We start from the raw sequence: 25290 nt of genomic DNA on the forward strand, positions 1-25290 counted from the left end.
CAACCCTAGATGCCATCCAAAAAATCTGGCTTGGCTATTTGCCCTTTCAGAGGTGGGACTTGTGATAAAACCAACTGTTAGGTCCTTATTTCTTGCAAAGGCTGCTTGACATTCTTTACAATCAGTGCAGCATATGTTCTTTAGTTTGTGCTTTAAATTGTAAATACAAACTTTGGACATCTATTTCAAAAGACAGGTACACGGGAAGGAAATGTACCCTGACTTACTTTAATGAACTAACTAACAATGTGTTACCAAACATTGCAAGTCAGACTGTCCAGGAGTTTGCATGCAAATGTAAGTACTCTAAATTGTGACTTTGAACATACATGCAGATATTGTTGTTTTGGTCAGAAAGGGTACATTGTTAGTGTGTGTGTGTGTGTGTTTGTGCTCACATCACACTTTAGGACACCCCTATATAAGTCAGTAGCCCAGTTGGGCAACCCCAGTCAAAAAACTCTGTACAATAAGTGACTTCATAAACGTGATCCGCTATCATAAGTTGTTGTGAAAAGCTGCATGCTTACTAGGAAGATATTTATTGTCTTGTTCAATTCAACGTTTTTGTTTTGTGTCACTAAAAAACACAAGGTTCGCTTAATGTCAGAATCATACAGTCTAATGAGATAACATCACTAAGTCTACCTTCCTGTAACTTACTTTACCTATTCATTTTAATTTCATTCTGATGCCCATCGTTACATACTTCTGACACCAGTGAGCTATAGTGAAACAATCATATTCAGTTACAATAAAGACACAAGCATCCCTCCATCTTGAATTAACAGCAGTCAAACAACTGAGTCTTTTAGCAGGGAGAGCGTTTGTGGTTGAAGTGTTATTCAAATGTCTATCAAAACATTTCTACAAAGGCTCATCCCACAAAGCACTCATCAGTGCCACATCTTTGCAGGGAATGTGAAGCTTTAGCCAGAAGCTTGTCAGATTAGCTTTGCAAAAACGAATGGAAACAAAAAAAAATAGTTTGCCAGGCTTTGTCATATGAAATCAGCTAAGCCTTAAATCTTTGGGGGAAGAAACCTTGTAGGTGGAAGGATAAAGAATGACAATAGTTTTATCTGTTAGCAAGAGCCAGTCTTCTTGTTTCTTCTGTTGTTGTTCTTTATTGTAGCCTTGGTCTTTCCCAATAAGCCTTTAATACCTGATATATAAGTAGACTTGACCTCCTCACCGCAGCAATAAATAAACGGTCAGGAATCACGCCACTCTGTAGACTGATTGCTTAACTGTGAGAACAGATGTGTCTGTTAAAAACAGGTTGACAAGACCAATGGGGCAAGGATCATCGTGGTCATCAGCTCCAAAAGGGCCAAGGGTTATTAGGCTTTTTTGCTACTGATGTTATAGGTACACTTAAAGAAAAACAACACCCTTTTACCACCAGCCATGGTTTAATTTGACATAAGCTATTTGCCATCAATTATGAAAAATGTCTTCTTTTATAAAGAGGGGCCAAACTGAACCAGTTACAGCTGAGAAACGTGAATAGTTTAAACAGCTTCCTGTTAAACTTTCTGGGGGAGGTTTAATTGTATAATGCTATAAAAGATAAGCTTAATAATGACAATTGTATCGGATTTGCTTAAGACTGAGATGCCTACTTTGTACCTCTATTGTCATTACAAAAACATTGCAGGAGAAATATCCTTTTTTATGTAGCAGTAAATCTTAAGTGTTGTAAATCTCTTATCTCCATCTGATTGGAGAGGTGATGGTAAGGAGGAAGGACAAAGAAGTTAAGAAAACAAACTACCACATGGTCTGCTGTGTTCGGTTTTGACTCTGTCTTCAATCGAGCCAACATTAGTACTTTATAAAATAACAACAGTAGTTAGACATCCGTTATGTGCTGTGTTGCATACATTTAAAGCAGCAGAAGTTCGGAGGGTTTAACAGTCATATCTTCTCCAGTTTATCCAGACCTGAAATGCGGCAGAGAAATCTAATTGTGATTACAGTAATCCAGATATGAAGTCACAGTGCCTTTACAGTCTGTTATCTAAACTCAAGGACGTTCACTCTGTGTGAACCTCCTGGAGCATGGACTCTATCTCTCTGATGCTAATCTTTGAACAGGCTTTGAACAGTTTGTCTTGTAGTCACACTTCTTAAACATGCTATTTGACCTGGAATGAATCCAACATTTTCTTTTTTGTGGGTTTGTTCTAAAAAGGCGCAACAATTAAGATTTACTCAACACACTTTAGAATATGCAATCCACCAGCATGGAAAAAATGATAACTCAAGCTTGTGTATCGAAAAAAAATCATTGTATAAGAGTCAAAGAAAGTGTGTCACAAAAATAAAATGTGACGTGTTCGCTTCTTCATTTCAAAGAATTTTAGGAGACAGGGCTGCCATGTTATTCTCTCTCTCTGCAGCAATAGACCACCAGATGGATGTCACCGATGGCTGCTTTTCTGGCAGCTCAGAGTACACAAACATGATCAGGCACCAGATGCAGCCGGTGGTATTTTGGGAATTTGCAAGTGCCTTTGGTTGGTTCACAGTCAGATAACTTCAGAAGATTTTAGTTTCTCTGAACAATCACCAGACACTCAGTGTGAAACAAAAGTTGCTGGTCGAGGTGGAGCAGGATTTAATTAGGGATTTAAATGGTTTGCACTGAAGCCTGTTGGGTTGTCTTTTACCGACAATGTAGTCTGTTTCCAATAAACGTTTTACAAAAATTCCATCCCTGTTTCTACACTACAATAACATATAGATAGAAGTCCTAGGCACACACATTTTGGTAACTTCTTGTGTTAAATTATTAAACTTAAGCAAACTGGTGCAAACGGTCTAAAGTGCACAAATACATCGCCAACATGTATGTAGACCATGGAGTTTGTGAAATGCAGTCTCTCCCTCTTCCGCTCCCACTATATTTTGGTCAAAAGTATGACTGAAAAAAAAATGAAACTGTAATCATGAAAAACCACAGCATCGAGTACTTGTTATTAAAAAAACCTGCGCTCTGCTTCCCCCATGTGGCCATGAACAGGACATGCACTAAACTGCTTACTTACTACAACCATCGAAGGCTGGACTGGGCCCTTCATAATAAAATACATTTGTGATTGGAGGTAGACTTAGTTCCAGGCAAGGAAATGTATACCCCAATTTTGAGCATTTATTCTATTAATTGATTTTAAATGTGATTCTGATCATTATCACGAGGCAGTAACGCAATTGTCTCTGATTGTATTTGAACCAGTGATTTATTCTGAAATTGTGGGAGAACCATCCCGTTTTCATTGACGCTAGCAACAAGAACAAGAAGCTGACTGGTCGCATTAACTGTCCTCTGTTGTTGTTGTTGTTATCAAAGTAGAGACAGAGGATACGTGGACGATTGTAGTCACTCCAAAATAACCAACACGTGAATGTGAAGAGTCAGCTCGACGAGGAATATACTTTTTTCCCCCCTAAAGTGCCATCCCTATTGAGGTGAGAAATGTAGCATTTTAAGCTAGCTATTATTTGGATACCATTCGCTTTTCTCTCTTACAAAGATGTTGCTTGTGTGTGTTTTTTTCTCCGACAGACCATCAAGAAAACTGTAGAGAGATTAGATGTTTTTTATTTCACAGCTTTTTGCGACTTTAGGACACAATGCTAATCCACGGTGATGTGTTTGACTCTGTCATGTGCTATCTTTGTTATTGACATCCCATGATGCCTGAAGTGAGTCCTGCAAACACACAGCAGCATTGTGTGAATAATAAACCTGATGATTATGATCTGTTTTGTACACATAATCTTAATTGGTTGTTTTAGAAAAGCCAACCAAGATTCCCTTTAATGGGAAAAAGACAGAGACAACATGAATGTCTCAAACAAGATACTTCATATTCAACATGGCCTCAAGCAGCCACTTATTTTAATTTTTTTAATTATTTATGTGTTAGGGACAGTGCATACTAATGAACAACAGTAACGATAGTAAAAGATTGCAGAAGTGCAAGTTTCCATCTTTCGTCCCTGGGCAGGCGACAGAGACAGACACATTTGAAATATAAATACAAAGGCACATAAGTGACACAAGACAGTAATAGAAGGTAAAGGTTAAAGTGGTCACAGACTGTTATGAGGGTTGCGTAAGTTTGTGAGTCTCTTATTGTGAGTGGGAGAGTATGTCTAATATTTAGTTCCTTTGACAGACAGAACAGATTGTCCAAAGGTTGTGCGTCTGTGTGGGACCTCAAAGTGGTGCCAACCCCCCCCCCCCCCCCCGGCAGACTTCAGCTTTATAAAGTTATTCAGAGGAGGAGGAGCAAGTACGTGCATGATTTTATATATAAACATACATTTTTAAAATGAACATAATAATGGAAATTGATTAAGTTATGTTTATATAAAACAGTGCAATACATATAATGGATGACATTTGACTCCTGTTTGCCTAAATAATTTTCTCCTGTTGTATTTATGTGGTCGAGTTGCAGTGCAGCGCCTTCAAATGCAACAGGAGGATGTGTCACATGTTCTTTCAAGTTTCTGTCACTTTTTTTAAGTTATCTGATTTAATATCATTTGTTCCCTGACAGCAGTCAACAATATGGGGCGGATCTTCTTGGACCACATTGGCGGGACTCGCCTCTTTTCCTGTGCCAACTGTGACACCATTCTGACTAACCGCGCAGAACTCATCTCGACCCGCTTCACTGGAGCAACCGGCAGAGCATTCCTTTTCAACAAGGTACCTAAACACATCACCGCCTTCGCCTGGATAAAACTTCATTTGATGTTTTGTCATAGTGAACACTTCAAAGTATTTTTTTTTTTAAAGAAAGTCTTTATTATGGATTAATGATGACGATGTACTAAGATAGCTTTGGAAATGTTTAGGTACAAAACGTTTAAAGCTGAATCGCCAACACAACTACAAAACACTTGAATTCATCGATTATATCATCAACTTTGACATTTTTCTCGTTTTAAAAAAAGTTTTAAAACTTGCAAAATGACCTTTTAAAAAGTGACTGTAGAAAATCAGCACATTTTCCAGTGAGAGATGTCTGTCTGCTGCTGCCCTCCAGGTTGTGAATCTGCAGCACAGCGAGGTGCAGGACCGAGTCATGCTGACAGGAAGACACATGGTGCGGGACGTCAGCTGCAAGAACTGCAACAGCAAGGTGGGCTGGATGTACGAGTTTGCCACGGAGGAGAGCCAGCGTTATAAAGAAGGCCGTGTCATCCTGGAGAGGGCGCTGGTGAGGGAGAGTGAAGGCTTCGAGCATGTTCCTTCCGACAACTCCTGAGTTCACATCTGTCTCAACCTGTGCTTACTGCAGCGGTGCATTGACAGTGTGCCATTTGTGAGGGTAGCTAGACCGAAATAAATCACAGGCTGTGTCTTTATGAGAAGTTTTCCATTACATCCAACATCTAAGTATGACTTCTGTGATGGGTAATAACAACAATCATTGCTTCTCCAACCATTTAAAAACACCTGCAGTTGCGTTACCTGCTCTGCAAGCTGTGAGGATTGTGAAACATGCTGGTGTGGTATTTGGCTGACGTCAGCAGAGGAGGGTTCGCTCCTGCTGCTGTACAAGAAGCTCAGACTGACAGATTGCTCTGCAGTGGTTAAAATAAATGTTCACAAAGCATTGGTGAATTCTGAACGTTTACAGGAGAGTTAGTCAGGTAAAGTATTACGCTAATTTTTCTCAACATAAAAATACATGATGTTATATCACTGGGTATGACATCAGCTTTGACCATGATAGAGTTTAGAAGTTTCCACCTATTGTTACGTTGTGACAAATTATAATAAAGGCCAACAGGATGACAAGGAGTCTTATCATTATACTCTTACTGGAGAAGTTGATTTACTTTATCAGAGTCCAGTGTGCTCATTTGACTTTTAAACCGACTTAAGTTCACCCAAATATTCCTGTGTGACATGGTTGATGTAAAGGACAAATGATTGTAATCACGAGTGGAAAGTGCTTCTTTGTATTTGGTTATGTGTTCATATAAATCCATTAAAATAAAATAAAATCGTCTGTTTTTTTCTTATGTGTTCATATATATATATAAATGTGTAATTTCTTCAAATATCACGTGTTTCATACGTTTTAGTTTTAATAGTATTGCCTTCATAATTGTTTGCACTATACAGTGTATAGTATATACGTATATGTATAATGTCAGTCCAGTAACTGGTTGAAACTTGAATACAGAAGAAGTGATAGAAGAATTAGAAGGGATAGATCTGCAATATTGTTATTCCATTGTGTTATCTTTTTTTTTTTTTTTTAATTTCTATGTCTCGTGAAAAAAAAAGATGTAAAGAGTAGACGTCTCATTCTAACTGTGAAGAATTATTATTTTTTTAATTAAAAAATATCCCTAATGATATTTATAATAACATAACAGTCTCGACTTTTTTATCTTTTTTCATCTTTTTTCATCGTAGTTGAGAAAATCTCATTCACAAAAAATAGATTTTGCATCTCGTTCTGGGGTTAAACCGGCGGGACCGAGGTCTCGCCAAATCAAACACACTCTCCCTAAAAAAATCGACTCGCGCTGCATTCTGGGAACTGCAGTCCTTTACCGATACCTGGCAGGAAACTATGAATCAGACCCAGGTTGCCTTTATGATGTGTTCCTCTTCCAAGCAGACGTCATAAGATGTTGTGACATGTTACCTGAGCAGGTTTAACTGAGCTAGTTATCACCCGTGGACTTACAATAACCAGAGAAACATGGGCGCCGGTAAGTTTGACCAGTTTATACAGACTAGCATGTTCGGCTAACGTTAGCTGTTGGGATACGCAAAAGTAAATGATTTGTGGGTGGCATTAAAAGCTACTAGCCCAATTGTGGCTTCTCAGTAAAGGAAGTGGCTGCTAAGACGTGTTAAATAAATTCGCCCTTTTGTAGTGTAATTGTATAATAAACATAGACATGTTAGCATCATAGAGTTCATGTTTTCACTACATTTCCTCCCTCTCTCTCTCTCTCTCTCTCTCCTCAGAAAATGTGAGCGTGGTTTTCAAAGTGTACTGCCTGACTGTGATGACCCTGGTGGCGGCCACATACACAGTGGCACTCAGGTACACAAGGACCATTTCAAGCAGCGAGCTGTACTTCTCCACCACTGCAGTGTGCATCACTGAGGTCATCAAGTTAATGCTGAGTCTAGGGATGCTCTCACAGTAAGTGTGGTGAACGTTACAATTAAGAAATTAACATTTTACTCAGACTCCTAATTTTGATTTGGACATGTTTTTTTTGGACGTTTGACATTTGGGCTACACATTTAAGTGCTGCTATTGTTGTCCAGAGATCCTCCATCTCACAATGGGACTAATCTGGATAAATAAAGGTTAAATTAATAAATGCTGGTAATCTAATTTAAAACGTGATTAAAGGTGATAACCAAAATAATACAACAAAAAAAAAACCCACCTGCAATTATATGATATAGGAAAGGAAAATGTGTTTATAGTTGTTTTTTTTTTTTTTTGTCATCCAGTGAAACGGGGAGTCTGTCCAGACTGAAGAAAGTCTTTGTGGAACACATCTTGTGCAGCCCTAAAGAGCTGCTGAAGCTGAGTGTGCCCTCGCTGGTGTATGCAATTCAGAACAACATGGCCTTTCTCGCCTTGAGTAACCTTGATGCAGCAGTTTATCAGGTATGGACTCAATCCTGTATGATAACTATAGCAGGATGTGGACCTTTATGAACCCATCGAGCCTGTGCTGCATCCACTCTATGGCTTATAAAGCTCTATATATTGTGATAATTGAAAAGCCAAGGCGAGTAATTGTTTGTTTTGCCTCTATGTACACACAATGATAAGGTGCAAATGCTGAAGCTTGCAGCCCACTGTGTATTTGTTTTTTTTTGTTTTTTTTTGAGGCAAACATAAGGATACAACTCTTCAGATCTCAGAGCAGTGACTCTTCTGGAGTTTGAAGTTCAATATTCATTTTCCTTTCACAATGTCTGCATTATGTGTTAAACTGAATCCGTGTGAAGCAGGTGGCTCAGATTCTCTATAATCCGGATTTAAAAAACCCCAAAAACTAACCCAGAGTTACTTTGTGTTTTTGCATGTAGGTGACCTATCAGCTGAAGATCCCGTGCACGGCGTTGTGTACAGTCCTCATGCTGAACCGCTCTCTCAGCCGGCTGCAGTGGTTCTCTGTCTTCATGCTCTGCGGGGGCGTGACGCTCGTTCAGTGGAAGCCTGCAGAGGCTACTAAAGTCCAGGTGGGTGGGGTTCAAGTTAAAGTAAACCAGCGACTGTGAATAGTAATCCACGTCCTGTAACTGACACTTTTATATGATTATTTTATTACCCATGATGCATAAACTGCAGTTGGTCATGCGTCTTGTTCTATTTTTTTTTTTACAGGTTGAACAAAATCCTTTTGTTGGGTTTATGGCTATCGCTATTGCTGTTGTTTGTTCTGGATTTGCAGGTAAACTCGCCTTAATCTGTGAAAATACTAAGAGTGAGCTATCACTGATTTATTGGCTAGCACAATGACGTAACCTTTGATTCACTTAGCAAATGCAAAATGCATGAGCCATTGAAATAAAAAGCATCATAAAAACACATTCAAACTTTAAATGATCAAAATCACAATTCAAGTCAATGCAGACGGAATGAAATGTATTGTCGAAGAGGAAAGAGTCCAAGTCGATCAGCGCATGAAGCTGGTGCCAGCTGTTTCACCAACACCAGTCAAGTTTAAGCCTCACCTTCATCATGGAGTCGCCCAACAACTTCTTATCATGTGTTCAATGCATTAAAAACAATGTGCGGACTTTCTGATTGCAGGTGTGTACTTCGAGAAGGTCCTGAAGAGTTCCGACACGTCTCTGTGGGTGAGAAACATCCAGATGTATCTGTCCGGAATCGTGGTCACCCTGATCGGTGTTTTTGTGAACGATGGTGATAACGTCTTGGAGAAAGGCTTCTTCTTCGGTTACACGCCCTGGGTGTGCTTTGTAGTTTGTAAGTACAACTAAACAGGACGTCGCTGTGTTCCTTTTGCTTTCACTTTTCTTCCTATTAACGACTGCGTTGTCCGTTTGTGTTTCCAGTACTGGCCAGCATGGGTGGTCTGTACACGTCGGTGGTGGTGAAGTATACGGACAACATCATGAAAGGATTCTCTGCTGCCGCTGCCATACTCCTCTCGACTGTGGCATCTGTGCTCCTGTTTGGACTACAAATAAGTACGTTAGCTTCACTGATTTTACATTTCTTGTTGTTTCTTGGGCTCGGGTGATATGTCGGACCTCTCCATGTGGAGAATGTGTGTCTGGTTGTTCGTTTCTGTATGTCTGTCCTGTGATTGGCTGGCAAACAGTCCACAGTGTAATCCTCCGTTCGCCCAATGACCACTGGAATTGGCTCAAGCCTCCACAACAACCCAGAACAGGAATTGCAGTTTAGATAATGTATGAATGGATACATGTAATTTCCTGTTTCCTTCAAAGTTAAAGGAACAGGAAATTGAAAGTTTTTAATACTGCTACACTAAAGGCACACCGAGCAGACGACAAAGAACTAGTGGCGACTAAGGCTGCATTGCACTAGAACAAATCAACGGCTGATGATTTCTTTGGTGTGTCAGGGCCTGAAGGGAGTTTGCGATATGCTACTTATTGTAGGGCGAGAACGAGATCAGAAATCAGGAAAATCAAGACGTAATAAAAAAAATCAAAATGAAGTTGGTCGGCTTCCATCTTTCATGAAACATCAGCTCACAAGTCGGATATCCTGACTTGGTGATGATGTGATCTGATCAGTAGGAGAAGAAGGGGGTATTCATGTAGACCGACGCCAAATACAATGAAGAATGTTGTTGCTTTCTATGAAACTTTCCGCACTCTCAATTATATGAACGTAGATGTGAACAATGGGTGTTTTTCTTCTTGTTGTGCAGCCATCTCATTTGCCTCCGGAGCCTTCCTGGTGTGTGTCTCCATCTACCTATACGGACTCCCAAAGCAAGACACAAGCAAGCTGAAAAATGTGGATCGCACGGACCCAGAATCCAAACAGAGACTGATCAATGTGTGAGTCTGCAACCTCATGGACCAGGTCTTTGTTACGCAGAGGGTGGGGTGTGGGGTGTGGGGTGGGGGTCAGATCTTCAGGGGACTTTTACAAGCTACTGCGGAGAGGAGATTTGGAAGCCACAATGAACTCGGAAGTTGAATTGGCTCCTCAGTTCATCACATGGACAATAATTGTTTCACTTCAATGAAGGTATGTTCCTTCAATCCAGCTCACTCTCCCCCCAAGACCAGTTCCAGTGCTATGATGGATTTTGAGACACTATGACATAATGTTTTTTTATTTCAGTTAATATTGAGATTAAAAAAAACACGTCTCCTTTTTTTTTTTTTTTTCTTTTAAAAGATGTTAAGAAATCTGAAACAATCAGAGAAGTTTTTGTAATTTCTCTTCAGCCATGCTGGAGCGATTAGCAGTCCCATGATTTTGTGATGCCTCTTGTTTATTTGGGATCAGAGGTCTATAAATATCCTGATCATGAAGGTTTGTTTTTTTAAAATTCAGTCTGTTAAACTGTGTAATGTGAATGGAGTACTTCACCTTGTTCTCACAGTGCTGGTTGAGAATGTGCCCAGCTGACTGAGAACCACGTGAACGAGTGGCGACGACAGAATACACTTGTGATTGTTTATAACGTCATCTCTCCAGTTTCTTGTATCTTTTTGTATCACATCTATGTTGCCTTTCTTTTGAAGTCATGTTCAATTTGATTAAAAGTGACTGGAAAATGGTAAAAAAAAAGCTTCAGTTGCCGCCCAGTTTTCTTCACCTCAATCGTCATTGGACAGATTGTAGCGTACCGCATCGAGGCACCGCAGGCCGGTCGAGCGGTGAATATAAAGAGTGCTGGTTGTAGGGGATTTTGCTGAGGTGAGTGTTTAAAGGATTTCTTGAGGGGAAGTCTCCAATGGTTTTTTGGGGATTAAGTTCTAGAGGGTGGGAGCAGCAGTGGAAAGCTTCAACCTTTAGCTTCTTTTCACCACGGTCAGACTTGATCAACATCCCTTTGTGTTGATCACGTTGTGATGCGGTCAAACAGGCAGAACACATCTGTACAGTGCTGGATTTTTTTAAAAGTGGCTCCAGCAATTTCATAACCGTAACACAAAGGTCTGGATGTATGCGTATGGTTCATTGTTTGTGAAGTGTTAGGAGGATAAATAAGGCAGTTAAATACCAGCGACACCTTCTTATTGTAGTACGTGGCCCATGAGCTTAAAGGCAAATTTCAGGCATGACAGTCATTTCATTGTCTGACTGGTCTTCATGTGAAACCTTGAACCAGTTTAACCAGCCTCATCACACAGCCTTCAGTTATTAATAACAAACAGACGTTATTGGTGTGTCAAGTAGGAAAGGAGAAGAGTCACATAATTCGACTCTGGTTTGACAGCTTTCCAAGTAGTTTTTATGTTGAAAATAGGTTTTAATTTACATCTGAAACAATACAGCAGCGGTGGAGTGATAATTAACTGGGTTAGGTTTCACATCTTATCCACCGGTGTGATTCCCAGGATCCTCATCCCGTTGGCCAGGACTGAGCAGGCCGCACTGAACAGTTGGAACCTGGCCTGTAGACATGAAGCACATGAGCTCAGATCACGGGGTTATGTAGGAAACACGCCTGAACCTCAGGGCGTAAATGAACAATGTGTGTCACTGAAATCAGGATCCAAATGTGCCACACTGTAGTCCAAGTTGTCTGCATTTAGTCCGCTGAAGCTTAAACTCATTCAAACTGTGATCTGAAGAACCAAACTAGGCTCGGTTTGTATGTGGCAGGGCAAAGCCAGGCACACACAAACAGAGACACACACACACACGCCTTCCCTCCCAACCTCGCATTGTACTGTAGAAGGTGTGTGTGTTTTTTTTTTTCTCGTTACCTGTGCAACATCCTGACGGCTTCCTTTCACCGGCAGCTCTCTGTGTGCAGAGGCGATCAGGTGGCTGAAAAAAGATGGCATTATCACGTCTAAAATAAACATGCCTGCTGTCCATGAGAAACAGGGCAAACATTGATCAGGAGAAGTTCCAACCCCTTAAAGTACAACATCCTGTTACTTACCACAGCTTCAATAAAAAGTTGACCAGGTGTTTGGGTTGCAGATCCTGTACTGACTGGAACAACACTTCATCATAACTGTAGCACAGGGAGAGCACAGCCCGTATAGAGTTAGATGTTTAAGGCAAGTTAAGTTTAATTATATAGCACATTTCAACAAGAGAGCGATTCAAAGGGCTTCACACAAGACATCAAAAAGGCATCATGACTGAGGAAAGAAAAGAAACATTAAAAATCACTGAAATTATTAAGTCTGAAAATATGTTCAAGTAAAAATAATGCAAACACAAGTCTTGATGTGGCTTTTAAAATGTCGGCCTGAGTCCATCACTACGTCCAGACTCCAGTGCGCCTGTTTGTTTTAATGGCACCTTGTAGTTCAAAGTCAACACAGAGACAATGATGGCTTTAAAGACACTTTGCTTACCGAAGGAGGTGCTGCACGATGCGTTCACTCGTCTGCTCCAGCAGAAGAGATGGATCAAATATGGCTGCCTGGGCACTTTCGTTCCTCTGTATTAAACTGCAGGAAACATATAAGAACACACTTCATAAGTAAGCATCTTGTTTGGTTTCCTGGGTATTTCTTGGAGGAGGACTTGCATCCCAAACTATTTATAAATGAATCCTGTGAGTACTGTCGTAAAAACACAAAACCTGAGAATATCATTTTGTACTGAAAACTTCTGAAGTTCTTTAGAAGTTTGTCTGACAAAAATTAGCCAACGTTGGGGAAATGGAGTATTGTAACTGCTCTACACTTCAAAGTTTCCCATGATGAAGTCACCAAAATGAACACAAGAGTTCCTCTAAAGAGCTTTGTTTGAAAAGCTGATCAATACTCACCTGCAGAGTCGAGCATGTGTGTACTGGAGGAACACTCCTGTGTCTCCTTGAGCCTGCAGCATCCGCTCCCAGTCGAACGTGTAGTCGGACAGGAGGGGACCTTTGAAGTCCTGAAGCAAAGTCAATGAATCACTCGAACTAAGAAGTTTCATTCACAGTGATACTGAAGGTAGTAGCTGAACTTCTGTATGGAAGAAGGTTTAAAGAAAATAATTCACCTGAACTATTAGCGCACTGATTCCTACTTTTTCTGCCGTATCCTCTGGATTTTCCATTTCCTTTGTTGCTGTGGGAAAAGTAAAAGCTCTAGTCACTTCTTTTCCACAAACTCAGCTTCATAACTAGCTGCTTAAAAAGTGTATTCAGCACCATCATGTCTGTCAGCCTGAAGATTCAGATATGTAATGATGGTTAGCTTTCCTTATGAACACAACAATTCGATATTGGCTGTCCTGCCCCGGTTCAAATCCAACCTGTGGCTCGTGCATGTCCTCACTCTCTTCCTAATTTCCAACTCTATGGACTGTCGTAAGTCTACAATAAAAGGCATAAAAACCCCAAAAAGAAATCTTAAAAGAAAAAAAAATTCTTATGTTAAATACCAGCCACACCTTTCTGTTGTACGAGTTTGCCCTTGAGCTTAAAAGAAAATGTCAGACATGAAAGTAACTTTATTCACTTGTTAATGGTGTAAGTCTTCAGGTGAAACCTTGAATCAAGTTAACCAGTCTCATCCTCACGTAATCTTCAGCTATTAATGCCTTAATGTTCAAATGGTTTTACTTGTCGAGCGGCTCATGTTGAGAAGCATTCTGGATCGAGCTTCATCCAGCACATCCTCCAGAAACACGACCTCCCCGCTCCGGGTCTTCATACCTCGCACAAGGCCAAAGGGCACATGCTGACACCTGCAACCAGACAGACAGGAATCATCCGTGTATGAGAAAACTACATGACCCTTTAATCATACCCTCCAACAGGCAAATAAAAGGGACGCAGAAGCAAGTCAGCGTCAAAACAAATGTTTCTTATTAAAACAGATGTTTCTTATTAAAACAGATGTTTCTAATTAAACAGATGTTTCTTATTAAACAGATGTTTCTAATTAAACAGATGTTTCTTATTAAAACAGATGTTTCTAATTAAACAGATGTTTCTTATTAAAACAGATGTCTGCACTGGGTGGGGTGATGACATCATGAAGTTACTCATTTCAGCTTGATTCATTTAAAATGCCCTTTAACTTGGTTTCAGGCAGTAAAAGACAGTAAACGTCAACAAGTAGAGTTTTGATTATTATTCCAGACTTGTACAGCTATTTTTTATTCAGTTCATTATTGAGAGTGTTAAAAAGTGATCAAGATATTTTATATATCAACTATTGTATCTGTAGGTAACATGAACCTTTCCTTAAAGACAGCTAGCAGCGCTCATTCAACCTGTTTTACGATGCGTGTGTGGTTCTTCTACCTGTCAGCCCATGAATGACCTGCAGCTAGCAGGATCTGGAAGAGCTGGCTGAAGTGATTTGCTTGACTCTTATCTGTCTGCATGGGAAGAAAATATCAAGATGAACGACGTGCAGAGACAGAAGGAGGAAACAAGTCTTGTGTCAATTGGTTCATTTAAGTTTCTGCAATTTAGACAAAGAAAATGTAAAGAAGTGACGCTCGGATTTCTTACCACATAAATCATCTCATCAAAATGATACTTTTCTGTTCGGTCGATCGCTGCAGCAAGATCTCTGTAATGAAGGAAGATAAAAAAAAAGTTGTTGTTCTATTATTCAAATTGACTCTGCTTTGATTTATAGTCATAAAAAACTAAACATCCTAAATGTGCAGCTATAAGTAAAAGACTTAATTGAATACAACCAAGATTAAGACAGCCAAAGGCTTCTAGAAAGCGTTAAGCGCTTGGAAAACACAACTTTCTTCATTATGTGTAATATAATGTGTTTTATGAAAAACTCTGATGACATTACATGAATCCCGATCACTCAAGTATATTCTTTGGACCAGGGTAAAAATTTTAAATTCAATGTTTCTATAGTTTCAACCTTAAGAAGGGGGTATCAGTACCGACCTGGTGATGTAGAGAGTTGTGCCGTCACTGCGGAGCACCGTGCTGACGCTGCTCATGTCTCCAGCAGCTGAGAGATCCACTACACCTGTTCCTCTGCTGTAAACACAACAACTCAACATGAAAGCACGACTGTTTCCTCTCCTACGTGGCTGGAAGTCATTTCATAAACAATAAGTACATTTAAAAAGTGATATAATACAATTCGACATGAATATCACATCCAGCAAAAAATATAAAATCTGCAAAGTTAAACATTAACAATAATGAGTCAATAATGTACTTAAAGCGTGCTATGAGAATGACTGTCATATACTCAGAGGTTTTCAGGAGGCCTCGATTCTGCAGCTGCTCCACCACCTCCTGTGCCTGGTCCTGGTGAAAAGACTCTCCGGAGTAAACATCAAAGTGGACCCCCAACCGCTGCAAAACATTTCAGATTATTCTTCACAACAGCCTGTTATATTTGTTCCACTCTTTTCTCCCTGAACTTAACTCATGGACTTTTAACTGGACCTGTAAACATTTACCTTGATTTAGTTTTCTCATATCAATTGATCAAATTTTTCAAGATTATTTGAATTCCCTCTATAAACGGTAGCAGTAATGTTTGTTTGTGTTGCTTGCTTTACCAGTTAAAGTGAATCTATAATGCAGATCGTTGTTTAAATACATACATATAATGTTGGGTGTACATTTAACCCCTGCAAAGTTTTTCTTAAACACAAGATACACAGTTGTTAGGGAAATTCTCGTATGTTGATTTTCTGCTGCTCTCAACAAAACGTTACAAGAACCTCACAAGACTCGGCCAGAACCTGACGTCAGGTTTGGAGGTTTTCCCGCCATGACATCACAAAGGGCAGTTACCCCTCCCCCAGGTGGTTGTTTGTTCTGCCCCCTGAGTCTGCCTTCTTACCATACACAATCAGGGCATAGTGCACAAAAGCGTGAGCCACGTAATCTTCCAGAGAGGGGCGTGGTCAGACTTATTTGCACTTAAAGCTACAGACACAAAACCAGCCTGTTCTTAGCAGGGCTGAAATAGAGGGGTCTATGGACATGATAAGTGGTGGATCAAAGTGACTGTTTGGCAAGAAACTTCACAGACATGTTTTGGGGAGCGCTAAGACAATTGAAACTTATTGAAAAGGAGGAGAATAAGTGAGCTGTAAATGAATCAATAACTGACATGTTTTAATGTGGTAAATGTCTGCTGTATGTAGTTAGTCTGACATCTACCATGTGGCAAAGGCTTCAATAATAATAAAAAATAACCATGTAGAGAAAGTCAGTCTTCATAAGGATGGTTTCTTGTAGGTCATAAAGAGAAATCAATAATAATTAAAGTCAGTTTCATAACCAGCTAAAAACTCCACACAGGACTTTTTTGTCTTGTTATTCTTTTATCCTTGTGATTGTTACTTTAGAATTGTTTGCTTTAAAAGTGCTGTAAATAAATAAATAATAAAAGTGGACTCGGTCACTTTGGGCTTGTCGTACCTTGTAAACACGTTGATACTCGTCCACTGTGATATCTCTGAACTGTTGCCATAAAGACACAGCTTCACTCTCGTGCTGCTCCAGCTGTCTAAAGAAGTCTCTGGCCGCCTGTTTCATATCTTCATTGTGCTCTGCTTCCTTGTTCACCTGGACGTAAACCTGCAACCCCACCATAATGCTGAAGAGAAGTCTTTGAAGGAGTAATGCACACTGTTAAAGGCACTTAATCCAACTGTTCTAGATAACGGACAGATGCAGCAGCTTTTTGTTATGAGGGTCCGTCTTTGTTTCTCTCACCTCAAACAAATGCTGTAAGGGATTCTGTTTCAGTTTTTCCTGAGATCCAAACTGACTGAACCCAGCTCCCAGTAAACCTAAAATAATAGAGGCCAAACTAGTTTTCATCCATAAGAAGAGATTCTGTGATTTGAATAGTCCTGAACACATTATTTACTCACCAAACTGCAAACCCCAGTCTCCGAGATAGTTCATTCGAATAACATGGTGTCCAAGCGACTGCTTTAAGTTAGCGATGAAGTTACCTGGAGAAGAAGGTGTACTATCATTGCAATTGTTTCATTCTGTGTTTCACTCTGCTTTTCTTTTCTTTTCAATGTTGTCCTGCTGCATAGCTTTTCAGTCAACTTAAAAAATTAAGTTTACAAAATAACTGAGTCGGCGCGAGGTTTCTTAGGCCAATAAGAACACTGACATCGTCTACATTTGAAAAACACAAAGTGTAGAGCACAGTCAGATAAACTGTAAAAATCTAATCCTCACTGCTCTCTGGTGGACAAACTATAGAAAGGTGACAGTGTTTTAATGTGTGAAAACAAACTTACCTTCAGAACAGAGAGAAACAACAACAAACAATCTCATACTGCTGCAACCAAAGTATTCCTTATAACAATATGACTGCTGTGGCCTCGTTGATTTGAGAAACCGACACAAGCACAAATCCTCACCAATGATTGTAGATCGCAGATGACCAGCGTGAAATTTCTTGGCAATATTTGGAGAGCTGAAACATGAAAACACATTAAAACTCTCTGATAAGCAATCGCACGTTTGTATTTTTGTAAGAAAAAAACAAAGAAATATTTAACAAAGATGTAACACACCTATACTCAACTAAAGTTGTTCCTCTCTTTAGGGTTTTGAAAAGTTCACTGTTCAACCCAAATTTCTCGTCCTCGCCCTTTCCAAATGTCTCCAACATTTTCTATAAGAGATGCCGAGGAGCAGATTATCATCATCGCCAACACACTGTCGTTTTCATCAACGTGGAAAAGAAAAAGGAACAAACCTGGACAAGAAGTTTACGATTAACCTTGAAATGTATCACCCCAGGTCCAGCTGATATCTCCTCCACCACACTGTCCTGCTTGAGCTGAAAATCAAAAAGCAGATTTGGAAACAATAAAGAGAAAACCTTTTAGTTACAAATGCAGGAGTGGTCAACAATAAGTGCAGCAACAGAAATCTTTGATAAGGGTCTGTATATTGGTATCAGCTGGAATTGTAGGCATATCTCACATAAGTGTTCTTTACAATAATGTCCGAAAAAAACTTCTACATGACCACAAAGAAGGCATTTTTACAGGATGAGGTAAAACAAGAACACCAGAAGAAATGCTATATGTTCAGTTATGTCTGCATGTCAAGATGCTGATATTGAAGTATTTTGTGTGATGGTGTGTAAAATGTTAGAAAGACACATTACGCATTAAAAAGGAACACTGGTTGCTTCAGTTTCACTTACAGACAAAAATCAAAGCAGCGTTACTGTTTTTACAATCGCAGAGCTCCTGTGATCGATCCGTGGAGCAGCTATTAATGTATGAGCATTAAAGAAAATGAAGATAGTTTTGCACTAAACATGCCTAGTGCATAAATAAAGACAAGTCAGCCTTTGAATTATCACAGCTACACAAGCTTTGAATGATTTTCTCCCTGTAAAACAGTCTATTGTTTAAATCTGTGCAAATAAAGAGTACGTACATGTGCACATGCTTCCTCTGAGGTACATTTATTTTACCTGATTGGCCAAAGTCTCTGTCTGCTGCTGGATGTCAACACTGGATGGTAAAATCCCACTGACTCGTAAAGTGCTGATGGGTAGTTTGAAGTCAGCACCCTGCCTGAGGAGGAAACAAGTTAATGGAGCCATAGCAAGTAAGACAGGAGCATTTAGGAGACACTTGAACCTAAACACACTTACTGTTTCTTAAAAACTGGAACTGCTGACAGAGCTGTGATGAAGGCATCTTCAGGCTGATGCAGCGTCCTCCCGAGCTAACCATTAAAACACACACAGAAGGACAATTTCACCATTAGCATCAGTGTGACATGGGCTTAAAGAATATAGACCAGCTGTGCAGCCTTTCTCTTGTACTGTATTTATATGTTCCAGGGTCAACACATCATCTTCACAGACATCCAGCTTTATTACCTTGGCTGCAATGCTCCTTCTGAAGAAACAGGCCATATTTGTTCCACGTGCAAACACAGTTTTTTGATGAACCACTGGATATATTGTATATGAGCTACATTCATGTGCTGTTGGTTCACATTGACATGACTACTGCTGTACTTCCTTGTTAGCGCGCCACTTCCTCTTCGCTCGTCCAATCACAGGGCTTTGTTCGCAAGCTACGTCACCAGCTTGAAAAGGTTTGTTCGATTACTGTCTCCATTGCTCCCGCCGTGATGCTCGTTTTACGTGAACCTAAAACCAAAGTTGTTTTTGTTTTTTTTGCTAGAACATCATAAGAGTTCATTTGCAAAAGCAGACAACTCCGTTTAAAATAAATGTGTTTTTTTTTATTCTTTATTTCAGGTAATATGGCACTAAGACTAAGAAGTTGTGTGGCTTTGACCAAGGATAGCTTTTATTTGTTTTTGCTGACAACTCTGTAAAAATGCATGGAAGAAATCGAGACAAATTCTTTTTTTTATTAATTTCTAAATTGTTTATCTACTCAAACTCGGCTAAACAGCTGAAAGACCGACACAAGGTTCTAGTCCTGTATATTCATGTAGGTGGACGTAAATGGACTGGTTTTACTGGGTGGCACTCTTGATAGGTGGTTAACTTAATTTGAATATATATAAAATAATGTCAAACTATGGTTACAAAGCTCTTATCTTCCAATTTAAAACACGAGACATGCACTTGAATGTTGCATGTAAGCCAAATAATTTAGTATTTCCTAATAAATGTTTTTTATAACACTTGGATTTGTTGCGACTTTAATTTTAATAGAGAAATTGGCAAGATCTGTGCATCAATTCTGTACAGAATAGTTCGACTGATAATTGTCAGGAAGGCCAAAATACTCATTTCTTAAAACTATTTGTCCAGATATTGCATGTCTGCCATTTTTTCATGGTCTTAGCTCCACGAAGTAGGCTCTCACCATGGCACTGGAAATAGACGCTAAAGTCCAATTGATGCACTTGTATAAAACAAAGCTGTCAACTGGAGTTAATCTTCAAACAATGAAGTAAAAAAAGAATGGTGTAAATGCTTTATTGGTTTTATTTTCTTGAATCAAAGTCCCATTAAACCTACAGCAAATCAAATCATGACATTTTTTTTTTCATACAATGAACAAAAGTCAAGCAAGAATAAAAAAAATACAGTGTATACAAATGTTAAAAGCAGTAATTTTCAGAACAGTTTAAAAACAATGCAGTAAAAAAAAGCCCAAGATGCCCATTCCCGGAGTCCAGGCTGTAGGTGGCCTTGGTTTTTTTCACTCTTCAATGTTCAATCCCTTTTATTAAATGTACACAAAAGAGAAGCTTCACAACTAACGTCCTCTCTGTAAAATTAACTCAATTGAACAAAAAATTAAAATCAGAAGGCCATGTGTGGGTGTTGGCAGTCAGCCTTTTACGAAGGCATCAGAACAAAGCCAAATAAATATTGACACGGCCTTTAAGAGGCCACTGGTAGAGTCACAGAAAATCCTGGCTGCAGGAAGCCCTCCTAACTCTGGCAGACAGCAAACGTAGACCGACGCCTGAAGCAGACTGTCCACATAGAGGCGATATGGCACAGCTAGGAGAAAAGTTCATCTAGACCCACAGAGTCCAGGGAGTGGATTGCATTAAATCGCTAATCCTCGATATCAGACGCCAAGGCTCAGGAAACATCTGTGAAGGACAAACAAAGGGATTAGATAGTAAAGATTTTTCATTTTCAACATTTTCTATCATAAGGGGGAGGAATTTACTTTAGAGCTCATCAGTGTGATGTGAAAGTGAGGCTGGTCCCTATGACAAAGTGCATGCTGAAGTATACAGCACACATCGACAGTCATCCTATACATTTTTCAAGTCAAGATAAGAGTGTGTCAAAGCTCAGTTTAGATGACGTGAAAAACAGAAGGTAGGGTCATTTCGTTGGCTAATTGTCACATTTTTTAATTTCCAACATTGACTTTTGCTGCAACAGTCACATCTGAGTGGAGTGGATCAGGCTCGTTATGTGGGATATACGTTTGTTTGTAACTTGAGCAGGCATATGTATAAATAAGTGAATTTTGATTGGACTGCCCTCGGTACCCCTGCAGAATCTATAAACAAGCTGAATTATAAAGAACGTCTCATTTTAGGGTGCCAAAAAAAGTTTCAAATCTACCCTAATGCTCAACTGAAGAGACAGACTCACTGAACAGACCTGACTGCAGAATCCGTTCTTTTGTTTACACATGACCCACTCCCCAGCTGAGCTGTAATAATGGGGCAATACTTAAATGCTACAGTGAAAAATCTGCCTTCTCATTGGATACTATGAAAGCTCTGTACACAGTTAAATCTGCTCCATTGCCCTACTCTCTTCCTCTGCGACCCTGATGTATTAACATGGAGGATATGTATGTGAGGTGACAGTAGGTGACAGTCTACTCTGCATGGATTGGCAGAAAGCACATACTGGTGTCAGGAATATGGTGGAGGATATAAACAATAAACTGGCTTTAAGGCAGGTGAGGATGGCTTGTTTTCAGGAGTGATTTCTTGACGATGTTAACGGGCAGTATAGATTCTCAGATGATGTGACAGTGTCTGCACATACTGGCAGTGATAAATACACCTCCCCCCTCGTCTTGTGCTTGACTGAGGTTAAATGAAGATATGAAATGTCAGCAGATCAGACTGTAAAGGAGCGATGATGACTCGGCATATAATAAAAGTTAGGACATAAAATCATAGAGAGTTTGATTAACACGACTAGTTTCACAGAAAAAAATATTTGCTGAAGATACTTACAGATTTAAGAAAGACACTAAACTTCTATTGGACCACATCCTGAAGTTACTGCCACATATTTTGTGTGAGAAAGTATCTTGAACCTGATCACGGTTTATTCTAATGAGTCAATATTTAGGTCTCAGAGTTGTAATGTGTGCAGATGTCACATTAAGAATAAATATGAGGCACAGACAGTTTGAATGAGATGATAAAAATCAAGAAAATCCCAGAGTGTGTCACACTGCTCCCATCTGTGCTGCGACTGACTGGACAAACAGAAGGATGTTTTTACACACCACTGAAAGCTGAAGTAAAAGAGGAATTAAACTATCTCTGAAATGTGAATAGACGACAGCTTGATCACATTTACATCCATCAATGAGCGAACCAGCCTTTGAAATCAGGTACGTTGAAATGCTAGGAAACCCTCTGAACTCCTGAAGTGAAGTGTCAGACAATAATTAAAAGTACTCACAGCTAGCAGGCTGCTCTCCAAACCTTCGCATCAGTTGATCATGCGTGAACTTCACAAACGCGTCATATTGCTCTGTAGGAAGAAAAACACTTCATTAGTTCCTTTAGTTAATCACATTACCGATTGTTTTGGGTTTTTTTGTCCTCTAAATATTATACCTGCAAGCTTTGTCGTCAGTATCTCGTCGTACTCCTCTCTGATTTTATCCTCTCGCTCTTTAAGTAGTCGCTCACAAATCATCCCCACCTGTCTGAGGGAAAATAAAGGCTGCTCTTTTCTGGGGGGAGACGAGGCACCCGAGGACGTACCTGTGAAGAGAGTCAACTCAATTAATACAAGGTAACCAGACCTTTTAGATTTTTAACTAAATATCAGACGACAGAAATAATTAGCTATGAAATGTTAAGCCATTAAAGATGCTAATCTTGCTGAGCTATTTGATGTACATGTCCTGTCTGTGCATTTGTCCTTTTTATCACAGGGTGGGGTTGATTAAATTAAAACTCCAAAATATGAAGAAATGAAAGGAAAATGAGTGCAGTCTTTCTTTTGTATTTTAGCCTCTCAGAGTTGGCAAACACTTTGGAAGGTGTGGGAAATGTAAAGCTAAAACATCTTTGTTGACAGCTAAGAAGAAAAGTGTCAGCCACTGTTGTCTGACAGAAAAGGGTTAAAGGCAATACATTTATAAAGCTGTAACAAAGCTTACAGTACCCACGCCATTATCCCAGCCAAGATCTACACCAACCACTCAGGATAATCGCGTGGCTGAAAGCTTCGTGTCATTGGTAGCTGCCTACCTGGCAGAGCAGATCCACTGTGGATGTTCTGCAGGTCCAGAGGACAACAGCCGTCTGCCTGCTGGAAAGCGCTGTCCAGGTGTCGTCTTTTCTGCAGCCGCTTGTACTCCTGTTTGATGTTGTGTAGAATTTGTTCTGGAACAGGAAGAAAACACATGACCCTTCATATTAAAAAAATAAAACATTTCCTCTTAGAAGCTGAACTTGTAAGGCGACAAAAAACATTACACAATTTACAGATCTGGTTATATGGCGTGGCCATACAGATGCAAACGGGGGCGTTAAGAAGCACTTTAACTCATTGTCCAAACAAGTACTTGTAATTATAACAGGTTTCATCACATCCATACTTTACTGACTGTGTTATTGTGAATGATAAAAGCAGGTACAATATACCCACTTATTGTTCAGCCTTCATAGGATACACTAACTTCTAAATCACCTCTGATTCACATCACTGATTGATAGACAATCTTTAACAGTGCTGTAACTTCTAGGATGGTGAAGGGACAACCCTCCCTAATATAGCATCTTATTGCTTTGAGTTAATTTTGTCGATGTAATTGTAACTTTGCTGTTTTTGTCCTGGCTTTGTAAGGTGACTTTTCGAGTTTTAAAAGGTGCCTTCAAATAAAATGTATAACTTTTATTATTATTAATATGCACTGACTAAATGTGCAAGAGTAGTCTGACACATAACTATAACAGAGGCGGTTTCTTTTCTGCTTAAAGAAAAAAAAAACTCACTTAGGTGGGGAATTAAGAGCATACCCACTTCACTACTGATTATTGAGCAGCAAAATAGTAATTAAGACCCTGTGACCTTTAACCTTTACAGTCCAAAGCCACTTTAAAATATCAATAAAAATGTACACTATGTGTAGGCTGAATTACCCACTGGCCAACAGAGAGTGTGTGTGTGTGTGTACAGCATGGATTAAGTTGATAAAGTTTAATTTAACCCTGCACAGATGCCGGTACAAATGGGAGGAAGTGATAAGAGACTGTTTACTACACTTGACCCGAGTGTCATTTAAAATATATAATGCAGGTTTTAATGGTTTTACCTGTGGTGAGTCTGGACGATACTTCCCCAAACGGTGAAGGCTCCATGCGCAGATATTTCTGAGGTGAAGACACCGGAGACATGATGGGAGCGCACCTCCTTCTTTTAGGGGAAGCTTGGCTCATTAATGGATCGAAGTCCAGAGTCCTTTTCAGGGTGGCCCCACAAGCCATCACGATAGGATGTTTCCCCCAAAAAATTTCAAATAGGAAACTTTAAAAATCCCCAGTTATCTGGGAATCTCGGTGACCTGGGCCCCGGTTTGTGCTGCTAACGCTAGCTCCTTCGGCTGCAGCGGTTCCGGTCTGAAGAGAAAACCCGCAATATGTTCGTCTCTTGAAGCTTCTAGCTGATAAATCTCATATGGTGTATATCACCAATAGAGCTTTAAAGTTAGAAGCAAAAACTACAACTCGGTAAAGTATCTATTTATTCAGATGATTGAAGATTTCACAGCACCGGTTACAAGAACAAACCACAATGACTAACCGACTAGCATAGTTTTCTTTATTCATTGGTCATACGCATGCGCAAAACAAAGGTCCCGTCTTGGTAGTTGTAGTCTTTACTCTCAACGACACACATTTTTAAATTATCATAAATACTACATTTCCCGTGTGCCTTGAAATTGTTCTTCTTTTTTTAAATTTGTTTTGTTTGCTTACGTTTGGTTTCACTTACGACTTTAACAGATATACGAAAAGTGTTTTAGTAAACCTTTTTATCTTATTATAAAAAGTTCCATTATTCGTGTGTGTGGCTATAAGACAACCATGACTTTAAGGTATGTTTAGTAAAATGATTAAACAACTTTTTTTAAAACAACTTTTTTTTCTCATTTAAAATAGAAGAGTTAATATTTTTAGTCTATAGTTTAAATTCTGGCCAGTTGACAAAATACAATAAGTTTTAAATGCTATTTCTCAGGAGTAAGTCTTAAAACTGAGAATATGTCCGGTTCAGATAAAATAATACCAATTCAATTTCCATTCAAAACGAAAAAAAAATGTTCCCAATAAAGATGTTTACATTTTGTGAAGGAAAAAGTTAAACAAATATATATTGTTCTTTTACGGTATTCCAATTGATTATTTATCACAACAAATAAGGTGTAA

General features: G+C 39.4%; 4 protein-coding genes across 4 annotated transcripts; 2 read left to right on the forward strand and 2 right to left on the reverse strand.

Annotated features, from left to right (window-relative positions):
* Positions 1 to 3303: 3303 nt before the first annotated feature.
* Positions 3304 to 6042, forward strand: LOC306837642 (protein yippee-like 5). The gene is made up of 4 exons (XM_079365384.1): positions 3304 to 3474; positions 4192 to 4304; positions 4575 to 4726; positions 5067 to 6042. Exons 3-4 carry the CDS (start codon positions 4586 to 4588, stop codon positions 5286 to 5288), a joined length of 363 nt encoding a protein of 120 aa, XP_079221510.1. The 5' UTR covers positions 3304 to 3474; positions 4192 to 4304; positions 4575 to 4585; the 3' UTR covers positions 5289 to 6042.
* A 511-nt stretch (positions 6043 to 6553) lies between these two features.
* slc35a1 (solute carrier family 35 member A1) lies at positions 6554 to 10820 on the forward strand. The gene is made up of 8 exons (XM_079365375.1): positions 6554 to 6753; positions 7016 to 7196; positions 7517 to 7676; positions 8105 to 8257; positions 8403 to 8469; positions 8832 to 9008; positions 9098 to 9232; positions 9946 to 10820. The coding sequence occupies exons 1-8, from the start codon at positions 6744 to 6746 to the stop codon at positions 10080 to 10082; spliced, it is 1020 nt and encodes a 339-aa protein (XP_079221501.1). The 5' UTR covers positions 6554 to 6743; the 3' UTR covers positions 10083 to 10820.
* Positions 10821 to 11470: 650 nt separating this feature from the next.
* Positions 11471 to 19221, reverse strand: rars2 (arginyl-tRNA synthetase 2, mitochondrial). The gene is made up of 20 exons (XM_079365363.1): positions 19028 to 19221; positions 18797 to 18870; positions 18614 to 18716; positions 17882 to 17965; positions 17697 to 17797; positions 17541 to 17596; positions 17034 to 17117; positions 16873 to 16949; positions 16576 to 16734; positions 15389 to 15495; positions 15076 to 15171; positions 14674 to 14734; positions 14461 to 14537; positions 13774 to 13898; positions 13209 to 13276; positions 12991 to 13100; positions 12572 to 12667; positions 12148 to 12222; positions 11966 to 12029; positions 11471 to 11650 (listed from the first exon to the last, which is right to left on the reverse strand). Exons 1-20 carry the CDS (start codon positions 19061 to 19063, stop codon positions 11564 to 11566), a joined length of 1740 nt encoding a protein of 579 aa, XP_079221489.1. The 5' UTR covers positions 19064 to 19221; the 3' UTR covers positions 11471 to 11563.
* An 872-nt stretch (positions 19222 to 20093) lies between these two features.
* akirin2 (akirin 2) lies at positions 20094 to 24711 on the reverse strand. Its single transcript, XM_079344323.1, has 5 exons — positions 24177 to 24711; positions 23110 to 23244; positions 22468 to 22617; positions 22310 to 22381; positions 20094 to 20736 (listed from the first exon to the last, which is right to left on the reverse strand). Exons 1-5 carry the CDS (start codon positions 24346 to 24348, stop codon positions 20726 to 20728), a joined length of 540 nt encoding a protein of 179 aa, XP_079200449.1. The 5' UTR covers positions 24349 to 24711; the 3' UTR covers positions 20094 to 20725.
* Between the last annotated feature and the right edge of the window lie 579 nt (positions 24712 to 25290).

This window comes from Symphodus melops (assembly GCF_947650265.1).
Source record: "Symphodus melops genome assembly, chromosome: 1".
Lineage (NCBI taxonomy): Eukaryota > Metazoa > Chordata > Actinopteri > Labriformes > Labridae > Symphodus > Symphodus melops.